This window comes from Homalodisca vitripennis, chromosome 2 (genome assembly GCF_021130785.1).
Source record: "Homalodisca vitripennis isolate AUS2020 chromosome 2, UT_GWSS_2.1, whole genome shotgun sequence".
In the NCBI taxonomy this organism is placed as follows: domain Eukaryota; kingdom Metazoa; phylum Arthropoda; class Insecta; order Hemiptera; family Cicadellidae; genus Homalodisca; species Homalodisca vitripennis.
The window spans coordinates 74,198,598-74,210,534 of record NC_060208.1 but is presented as its reverse complement, the minus strand read 5'-3'; the positions used below and the strand labels follow the sequence as shown (position 1 = coordinate 74,210,534).

Below are 11,937 nucleotides of genomic sequence, written 5' to 3'. Positions count from 1 at the left end.
ATTGTCGAGATTTGTCAACTGAAATTTCATCTGCAGATATTCTGGAGTGTAATGTTGTTACGATTACCTGAAGTTCATCTGAATCTCGATCCTGCACAAGGAAAAGGAAGCGCCTTCAACTCAGCACAAACGTGAATTTTGGAAACCATGTTCACGTGAACGATTAATATAATAATATAGTTTTAATATATTTAATGAAATAAGTAAATTCGGTATTAGATAAATTGATAGTACAGAGATTATTTCCTATATATATATATATATATATATATATATATATATATATGTGTGTGTGTGTGTGTGTGTGTATATATATATATATATATATATATATATATATATGTATGTATGTATACATTTACACACAGTGTTTTTTTAATTATTAAAAAATTGTCAGAAAACAAAATTTCGTATAAAGTAAGTGACAGTAGGTTATTAAACTTTTGTTACATTATAAATTCCTTATATTACATGTTTTACAGTATTATTTTTTTATTTTGAGTTATAGTTTTTAATATACATGGTATGTAGCAAACATTTACTTGAACCACACAAATTATTCTTTTCAAAACTCTGCAAGTTTACGTTTGATAATTATAAACATTGTCGTGGTTTTTTGGAAGTGTTTTTAAATTGTTACAATTGATCAGAATTCAGTCTGAGACTAGTGCTTTTAAATAGGCTTTCTAAAGTTTGATTGGTTTGTGGATTAATGAATACAAACATATTATATACCTTTAAGATTTTATTTTTGATGACAGTATGAAATAAATAATGATGAAATTCAGACGTATAACAATTCTTAATAATGAGATTTTTGAGGAGATCTGTAAGCCTGCTCTCCAACTTCTAGCCTAACACTCTGGAAGGATGTAGCACCTTGATTATATCCACCACCATAAGATGGCTTAGGCTTGTAAGCAGGGGCGACTTGTGGCTTGTAGGCAGGTGCAGCCTGTGGCCTGTAAGCAGAGACCACTTGGGGCTTGTAGGCAGGTGCAGCCTGTGGCCTGTGAGCAGGGACCACTTGGGGCTTGTAGGCAGGTGCAGCCTGTGGCTTGTAAGCAGGGACGGCTTGAGGCTTGTAGGCAGGAACAGATCCACCAACTACTGGACCAGGATGAGAGAAACCACCATGGGCGGGGGTCTTATAGAAGGCAGAAGCTCTTTCATTGTGGGGTGACTCAAAGAATGGAGTGGCGGCTAATGTAGCCCCAACAATGAGGGAGAAAGTAAGCTGTAAAAGAGTTAAATATAATTAGCTTAAGTGACCAGCAGTTTATAAAGTACATAAATATCAGATAGTTACTTATGCAAAAACTATAAGTAAGCATACATAAATAAGTATGTGCTTATAACCATATATAGGGAAACCAATGTTTAAATAAAATGCCACCAAGCCGTTATAAAACAAAATTATATACCTTTTTTAAATTAATCTATATATTTTGTATGTATATATATACATATATATATATATATATATATATATATATATAAATATATATATATATATATATATATATATATATATCAATATGTATTCTCTTCATGTAAAAAATAAAAAACCAAATATTGTTAAACTCTTTATGAATTTTCGTATGTCAGCATACTTCTTCAGATAACAAATATAGTATAAATATTTACAAAATTAAATAATTAAACTAACTAAATAGAAACAAGAAAAAGAACTGAAATAGAATAATAAACAGGGGAAAATACCTCACAGCTGATGTTTCATCATAAATACCAAAGAGTAAAAAATTTTAGAAATTAACTAATGTTCAAACCTAAAGGAAATTTTTGACCTTAATGGATCTGTCTGCAGTAGTTGGTAAGTTTCATCATCAGCCAGTTGTCTCTGTACTTCGTTACAGTAATCATTAATGTTTTGAATTACAATTTTGTTACTCTTGTCTGCTGGTAGAATAATAATATCGTTATTGTTTTTAAGCGATTTAATAGCATAATTTCATTTTTCGTTAAGTTATTCTTACATTTTAACGAATTTTGGAAAGATGAGCTTGACAAATTTGAGAGGATAACATTGATAAATGGCTCAACGGGGTGATCAGGTGATAAAGGTGGAGGCTCCCAGTCGCTTTGCTCTTTAAATTTTTCCAAGCACCCAGGTAGATTTCAAGGTTTCAGATTAGTGAGTTGAAAAATAATGTTTTATACGAACATTACGAGCAAAAATTTAAAGTGTCCTCGACTAAAACTAATTTGATCAAATTTTGGTGTAGGACAAAAAAGTGAGACCTTTTGACAAAACACATATTTCATCACCAGAAAGGTCATAATTAGATAGGTTTTCAATGTTAGCATGGTTATCTTCAACAAGGTTGATAGTGTCACATGAATCACCAGAATCGTATATTGGATCACAATCAGGCTGGTGGTTTTCTACAGGAACATGATAATCACATGTTTTATTTGCGGATATATTGTCTGATGAAAGTAATATGGTTTGAGGGTATATTCTAAAATAATTCGGCGTCTTCTCCCACAGCCCTCTAAGCTTTTTTTGTAGGTTGATCATCTTCTTGTTCATGAAGTCATCAATTTTTATCAGGAATTTGTTTATTTCTAACACAGGGTTTTTTATAGTTGAACTTAGTAACTAATTCTCGGTGAATGCTTCTAAGTTCTTCATTATGTTCTTTGCAAAGAGTCTTATAAGATTTGCAATAATACAAAATGTGAGAGCTGAAATCCTGTTTTTAAGGCAAGTAAGTTTACTTCACGGTGAAGTGTAGATTGGCATTCCAGAAGTATGCAATTTAACGTTAAATCCTTTCGGGCATAGTCCCTAACAGCAAACAAGTACCAATAAAAACAATATGACAATTTAGCTTGGCCACTTTCATTGAAATAGATCTAAATTGGTTCATCAAACTTGTGTAGGATTTTCCACTATTCATATTGTCAAGAAAGATATACAAGAGAATGCAATAAAACAAAATATAAGGCAAGGCGAACAAACTCAGAAACAAAAAGAGGGAATAAAGGAAGAATAAAATATATATATATATAGAGAGAGAGAGAGAGAGACATTAATTTAAAAGGGATATAATTTTGTTTTTATAACGGCTTGGTAAATATATATATATATTTATATATATATATATATATATATATATATATATATATATATATATATATATATATATATATATATATATATGACATGTATTTGGTCTTCCGATCATATGTTAGTTTGCTTATTTAAACCCATATGTGACAGATACGGGCCAAATACAAAATAATTGAATCGGAAAAAGTAAGCGCTTCTGTGGTGTAATGGTAGCACATTCACCCGGCAAGTGAGAGATCCGGGTTCAACTCCCGGCGGAGCAAGTACTTTTTGTGATTCAATGTTTATTGAAATAAATAAGGCTATTGCCATTTATACAAATTTAATGTATATATATATATATATAATCTACAAATTATTTTGTAAAATATAATGTCAGAATCGATTGTAAATAATTTAAAACAAAATATAATCTATGAACTGTTTTACAGATTAAAACATGTAATTCCCCCCAGTTATCTTCATGTACATACCGTAAAAAGTATTTTACAGGTAACTCATATTGCACGTACATTCGTATTTATAAAACAAATAACTTTGCTTTCCAATTCTAGATCAATTATATACAAAATCAAATTAGCTAACATGAAATTTCGATGATTTTAGCAGAAAGAAAGATTTAAATTAAGATTTTAAAAAATATATTCACTGGCAGTTATCCGCAGCTTCGCATGCAATTTCTCTAACTTTGAACCCAGTCATAAACTTCCCTTCTAGGAAACTATCAAGAAATTTGTTAAAAAGAGTATATTTATGATGATTTTTATTTACTCCGATCATAGTATTTTTGTTCCATAACTGAGTTTGCCTTGTTGCCATGATCAAGAAAATATCTCTCTCTCTCTCTCTCTCTCTCTCTCTATATATATATATATATATATATATATATATATATATATATATATATATATATATATATATATATATATATATATATATATATATATCCTTTAATATTTTATATTTAAGTTATCGAGGTTTCACTTTGTATTTTATTTTGTCAGCCAACAAAAAATAGCACTTGAGATTTAAAACGAGACGTTTAGGTAAATTACTGTATCTTAGAGAGCTGGACACCTCTTATATCCAATTATTTGAATTCGGGTTAAACTATGAGAACATATATCTTCCCATGACAGGCTTACATCTCACGAATAGTTCGTTTATGCCACTTTAAGTACTTGATAGGCGGCGGGGAATTCCGTTCTAAGGCACATGGTTCAACTAATACGTTATAAAGGATATATTTTACAGAAGATTAGTTAATTTTATCTGTATATCTTATAACTACCAGAACGCTACTGCACTTAATTTAGATCATAAACTATCTTGAACTATTCGTCATTTTCTTTTTCATTAACCTGCTTTTTGGCCATTTGTTTTCATGAAACTTAACTTTTCAGTATCAGAATAGCCAACTTAGTTCATAAATGTCTAGCTAATGATAAAAACAAGTTAGCAAATAAACAAAACTATAGTCATATGGAGCATCAGGTAACAACAATGTAATCATCGATGTTTTAAATTAATGACAACCCTAAAATTATATATTTTCTTTTAAATTAGACAATTTTACAAATTGGAAGACATTTTTGTGTTGTGAATAATTAGGTTCCGGTTTATTTTACGAAAATACTCCGTTGAAGCACGTATAAGTTGTTCGCGATATTCAAATTCTAAAAATATTTGTTTGGATTCTATTTTATTTCATTTTCTTTGACGGTGAAATAAGTTCTCAACCTCAATTATAGGCAACCATAGTGGCAACGATAAAATATTAATATAAATAAATTTGCAAACAGACTTAGTACACTAATAATTTTGGTATGAATTTTCAAATGTGAAATATTAACATATTCAGCCTAACACATATAACATTATTTAAACATTTATACTATACGGTACCCAATTTGATGAACACAAATATAAATGTATCATGTGGCAAGATATATCAATAAAATTTCATCAGGTGACTTATTATGTGAAATTATACATGAAACTCCATTTCCAGATATCCAAAGCTTTCTATAGTGTTAAATGACCATATACTGTTTTTATTAAAAACATAAATTTATAAGCTATGATTAAATATATACCAAACCTTTTTCTGTAAGGAAATAAAATACTGACGTACTAAAGAGGGATCAACACTACGTATTGCGTAACAGGCTTCTCTGAGGTTCAATGCACAATTTCCTTTCTACAGCTGATTTCTTATTTCAATGTAGCACAACAGACAACCATACGGAAAAAACTTTTACATCCCCCGGCCAATTAAAAGGAATTGTGCAAGCTTACCGGATGATAAGCTTCAATGTAGAATGATAGGATCCATAGTTGGGCATGTACTATCATAGAATTCATTCTTATCTATGTAGAAATGAAGTTGCATGCATAATTTGAAGTCTACATATAAAACATTTCTCGATATATCTTAGCAGACGATACATTCACATTTTTTTCTTCGATTTTGGTTTCATATCAGGGTTTAATTGATAATAGTTTATACGCGAAGTCATACAAAGTAAAGTTATATGTTTTGGGATAGCTGGGCTACATTGGTTAATATGTCACATGTTAAAATCTCTTGTTTGTGTACTGAGTTTTTTAAAAGATTTATTTGCTCTGCTATTTCATAGTTACCATCAAGGTTACCCATAAAACGAATGTAAAAATATTACTAACACTCACCTAAATACCATAGAGTGAATTGCGCCATTATCAAACTCAGAGTTACCCATATATAAATAAAGATGCATGCACAATTTTTAGTCTGTAGGTCAGTTCTGTTCGAGATATCGTGCGGCCAAACAAATGTAGTACACATTCAGATAGAAATGAAATCCGATTTTTTTTTTCAAATTTATCGTCTTATGTGATAGGCTTTGTTAACGCTCAGACATTCTATATATATATATATATATATATATATATATATATATATATATGTATATGTCACTTAGAAGTATCTTCAAATTGGAATACACCTTTAAAAAGTACTTGTTACTTTAGCAAAGTTACTTTTTTTTAAATAGAAAGTATCTAACTTAGTTGTTTCAAAAGCTAGTAAATTCAAATAACTAACTAAAATATTACATTGCAGTATTTTAAATAACAATATTACGTTTAGTGCAATTATATTTCAGAGTTTGGAAGGTTCGAAACTTTATATAATCAATAGTTGACTAGATCATGCTTTTACAGATTGCAAGAAGTTTTCATAAAATAAACAAATGGATTTGTATTAAATAGGTTTCACATCTAAAAAATTTAAATTTAACTTACTTTTAGAATTAAATACTTAAGCCAATGGCGAATTATGAGAACTATTTACCGTTATTATTATTTGTAAAGATGGGATTGATATATCATCAAAGTAGAGCATATACTTTTTAATCTTCATGAAGGGGGATTGAAAACTAATGTGAAGAGGAAATTACCAAAAACAAGTGTTATGGACAGCAAGAAAATTGTAATGACAAATATACACAATCTGTAGATAAATTTGCAGATAAAATATACTTAAATACTTTTACTTACTGACGTAATAATTCTCAGTATATATATATATATATATATATATATATATATATATATATATATATATATAATTATTACGTCAGTAAGTTTGGTTACTTTTATACGCACACACCATTTAGTTAGAGTTGTATTTCAATTCAAGTAGTGCCCAATAGAGGCAAATGACAATATTTGTATTACATCTTTTGTGTGACTGATAAACGCTACTTTATAGAATTTTGGAACAACAGGGATACCTTTTCGAACGTTTACTGACTTTTTTTATAAAGAAAAATAGTTTATAAGCTTATTTCATAAATTGAGATGGTTATAAGCTCAGTACTCATTTTTGGCTTTAATTGTTCAGTGTAAAGTGTGGGTTTTAGCTGTGGCTAACGGATCTTAATATTAGATTATGTGTATTTCCCACAATAAGGGCTTTTTAACTCTTTTCCTCCTTATACTATTTTTACATTTTTATTCCAGATTGAAATTATAAATCAATTGTTTACAATACACGTTATCATGTAATAAATCTACGCAGTATTGTTTTATCTAAAAGTTTTCGTAAGTTTTAATAGTATAATAATTTTATCCATATAAAACAGACGTTACAAGGTATAAAGAAGGATTTAGTGTTAAAACGAACATTGACATTTTTTATATTTCAACTAACTAATTTGACATAATATCGAAGAACCCGATATAACATAAAGAAAGAACACGAATACGGATAGACGGCCATTTTACCTTTTAACCCTAAAAACCAATACAGTTAATGGGCCAAGAATACCTATACACGAGTTTCAAATTTCTAGGATCTTTCCATCAAGAATTAACACAAAGAAAAATGGAATTTGTGCTGTTAAAGCTAATAAATTTTAAATCTAAAGTACTTAATAAAACAAGAAAAGTACTGGAAATTCTCTTAGCCAAGACTATGTATATAGAACCATGACTTACCACAGTAGAAGTGTACATGTCGACAGAGGCTAGCACTACAACCAGAGGTTGATACCACTCTGCCATATATACCGGTCTTGGTCAGGGTCATCTTAGCTGCGACCTTCAGGGAACTCCATGCTGATGAGTCGCACCCCGTTCTGTTCTACATGCTAACGAAATCTTTTTTCCAAAAATGTTATCTCCAAGGACTTAGTTAATAAGCACCTGCTGAAACAGTGAGCCTTAAAAAGGAGGTGAAAATCCACTGTCCCTAATAATTATTTATCACCCGATCATATCAAAAACGTTTTGTATTTTATATGCTGTTTATAACACAACAGAATTTTAATATTAATTAAATTATTTAACATATTACAGTTATCTGTGATGAAAATTATGTTAGTTTAAGATAAATTTGAAATATAAATATTTTAAAACAAAAATAAACTTTTTTTAAGTTTTGAAAGTTTCCAAGATAGAATATAAAATAACGTTTAATAAAGCATTATGATGCTTATGTATTTCATTAGAATAGATGTAACTCAATTATTATTTTGCTTCAAATAAGTGTATAACTTTCCTTTCTTAAAAATATAAACTTTAATTATAAAATCGACACGGATATTATAATTTAGAACAACATTTCCTTTATAGACCTACTTAAGTAAGACATTATTAAAACTTACATTATTACTACTTCGAACAGTTTATATTCCAAAGTTACACTTGGTTAAAATTTTTATTGTATATATATATATATATATACAGGGTGGCGCAAAAGTCACTGGACAGTTGGTTAAAAGAAGAAAAAAAATAACAGCACTTAGTACAATAGTTAACGTCCGTGAGGTTGGTATTACTAAATGTTGGTAATTATGCCTTTTTACGTTGGCAATGAAATACAATGTAATGAAACACACAACAATCGAACTAGTGAGTTCATCTGTGACACGTGTTTAAAGCTGTAGTCCCCGAATTATTATTTTTCTAACAGATTTTTTGTTAAACATTAGTCATAATGTTAACGAAAGAAGAAAGGATTTTCGCGTTAAAAACATTTTATAAAAGTGGTGCTACTGCAGTTGTTAATGAATGGGGAATACACTTTAGATCAAAACCACCGTCTAGACAAACAGTCTACGACATACGAGATAGATTTGAACAACATAGATCTGTTATGGATGCACCAAGGTCTGGCCGCCCAACAACAGTCTCAACTGATGACAATTTATTGCGGGTATGTTTAGCTGTAACCAAAAGTCCTCGAAAATAGACCAGACGATTAGAATTTGAGCTGGATTTATCACGAAGGTCAGTGCAAAGAATGTTACACAAACAGAATTATAAATCTTACATCCCACGTTTATTACATGGGTTACTTGAAGATGATCCAGATCGGCGACTTCAGTTTTGTGGATTGATACTTAACCAGCACAAACATGTTCCTAACCTTTTTAATAAAATTATTTGGTCTGACGAGGCCAATTTTAAGTTAAGCGGACAAGTTAACAGACACAACTGTACTTATTGGTATACTGACAATCAAAGTCTTTTGTTAGAGCAACAGCTGAATCAACCTGGTGTGAGTGTATGGGGAGCAATATCATCATTTGGCGTACTTGGACCATATTTTTTTTGAAGGAACAGTGACAGGAGATAAATATTTGGATATGCTTCAGAATTACGCGGTACCAGGACTCATGACGTTTGCAGAAAACTTTCAAGAACTTTACTTTCAACACGATGGTGCTCCACCACATTACGCCACTGCCGTTCGCGATTATTTAAACGAGCGTTTCTAAAGAAAAGTTACTGCTCGAAGGGCAGATATTGACATGCTCCAACGTTCACCAGATATCACACCAATGGATTTTTTCCTATGGGGAGTAGTCAAGGACTCTGTTTATTCTCGAAAGCCTCATACTATTGACGAACTGGAAGACTACATACATGACGCATTTTATGGTTTGGACAATGATCCCACACTATGCCGTAGAGTATGTAACAGTATTCCAGAAAGACTTCAAAGATGTATTAATGAAGACGGAAAACAATTTGAATAAAAAAATCATTGTAAGTATTGTTTGTAATAAAAAATAATTTCAAATAAATCTAGTCTTGTTTTAACCAACTGTCCAGTGACTTTTGCGCCACCCTGTATATATATATATATATATATATATATATATATATATATATATATATATATATATAAAATCAGCTCTTATATCATCTTTTTATTTCAGTAGGTTTTAATAGCTTCCACTTCATCAATATTGTTTGGTACATTAATTACAATATGATTGAGTATTGTTTAATAGTTATCTCTACAGGAAAGCAAATGGAGGTACTACACATACCAGTAAGGCTCCTTTGACAAAACAATAACACATAAGCCTTAACAGTTTCCATTACAATTCTTCTTTAGTCAGCATCTTATAGGGAAATCGTAAAAAATGCTTGAAGAGAATATGACAAGAGAATGAATCCAATATATAAGTTCAATAAAAACTCAATTTTTTTAAAGAGTTTCATTTATGCCATGCATACATCTAGTAATGTTCATGTGATTGAAAGGAATGATCGTCCCCTCCATAATACTCCTCCTGATGGTCGAAATGGTGGATGACTGGAATCTTGATGACCTCCTGATGACCTACGTGCAGATTATAATTTTGGTACGACTCAGCAGGCTCGTGATGCTCGTAGTGGTGTTCTGCAGACACGATTGCTGCTAGTAGCAGGACAGCCAGGACGATCTAGAAAATTGAGGTTTGGTATATTCATAGTGCATAAGTAGCAGTCAAGCATGTACGCAGGTGTATTACCCAAAGATTTGTATGAACTAAAAATGTCGGTGCCTACCCTATCCTACCTTTCACAAATCGATATGTCAAAAGCACGCACTAGCGGTAAATAGCAATAGACTAGTGTGATGCTCGCTAGGAGACATTCCAATCTCCTGATCCATTTTCGAGTCCATAATTTAGATTTAAAGAACATTATGTTGATACCATAATGGTACTTACAAGTACCAATTGAATTAAATCGAGCTTATGTGAAACATTAAATGACATCTGATAGAATTACCCCAATTGATTCAGTAACATTTGTAAATATTTTGTTTACCACAATAGTCCACAATGTTTAGTCGAAGTCCATAGTCTTCTTAATAAAAGTATTTATATTTGATTATAATTGGGCCTTATTGTTGTTTTTAAAACGGAAATAGGCATTCATGAAGTATATATTATTCCAGTATTAATGGTTAAAAGGATTACGAGGTTGAGAAAAATTGGACTGGCTCTTTTTATTCAGGTTTTATGTGTGTTGGAGCACTTGTGGTTCGAATAAATTTTATTTTAGACGCCTAAGTTGAATTGCCTTCTTGCCTCGATCAAGAAAGAACATTTCAATAAAGAATTCTACTTCAGTAAAACATTGTCTACTTCCGGAACGTGTAATCTACTTATAAGGGATTCCTGTAGATAAACATTGGTGTCAATTCTTCCAATGTACGTGAAACGTTTCTAAGTTAATTTTTGTACACGTATATACCAAGACCTGTTCGAACCGTCTAAATATTAAAATTATCATAAATATTTATGATTGTTTTAATTCCATGAAAGAAACGTATGCCTACTTGGCGGTCTACCCGGCTCGCTGTCTTTGCTAGTATTCTCGGTATGGATATCTGGAAACCTTATTCAGTACACTATTTGGCCTTGCTTTCTCTTGTCTTGCACTCTGTTGGCTATTTAATCGTATTTTCTAGATTCCGTCTAGGAATTATATACTTTTGTATATAACTAATCAGTATCGTATAAATCTTCAGTGCTTCAAGACAGAATTAATTCTCCTTCGATGGTTTTCTGCCATAAAAATGTCACTCTGTGTGGTGCGGTGTTTTTTTATTCTAATTGCAATGCAACAAGCTTACTATGCTCGTTTGTTTTATCAAAATATAGCCATAGGGCGAATGGTCCTTTAAGTCATGCTACTGTATGTATATGATGAATACTACTCTGTTGATGAATTCATGTCAAGCCGCTGGGATATTTGAGATTGCTGGATCTGAGGTCATTGCGATTGTGTCCTGAATGATTGTATGAATTGTAAGTATGAGGTTGTGTGAATGTGTAGATGAAATCGTGTGAATTAACTTAAAATTATTGACGATTGCGATACGATGTACAAATTTTTAAAAGAATGCAATAAGGAGATTATTATTAATACTACTAGTGACTCTTCCCTTCGATTTGTGCATCATCTACTGTTAGTATGCCGTCCCTCATGACAAAAAATTAACTTGCAGTATCCAAAATAAATTAAGTAATTTGAATTCTTCAATGCTTTCATCTACAGTAAGACTCAGG

The 11,937-nt window shown here is 30.9% G+C and overlaps 1 protein-coding gene across 1 annotated transcript; it reads right to left on the bottom strand.

Annotated features, from left to right (window-relative positions):
* Positions 1-730: 730 nt before the first annotated feature.
* On the bottom strand, positions 731-7,627 carry LOC124356274 (transcriptional regulatory protein AlgP-like). The gene is made up of 2 exons (XM_046807459.1): positions 7,580-7,627; positions 731-1,237 (listed from the first exon to the last, which is right to left on the bottom strand). Exons 1-2 carry the CDS (start codon positions 7,595-7,597, stop codon positions 803-805), a joined length of 453 nt encoding a protein of 150 aa, XP_046663415.1. The 5' UTR covers positions 7,598-7,627; the 3' UTR covers positions 731-802.
* Between the last annotated feature and the right edge of the window lie 4,310 nt (positions 7,628-11,937).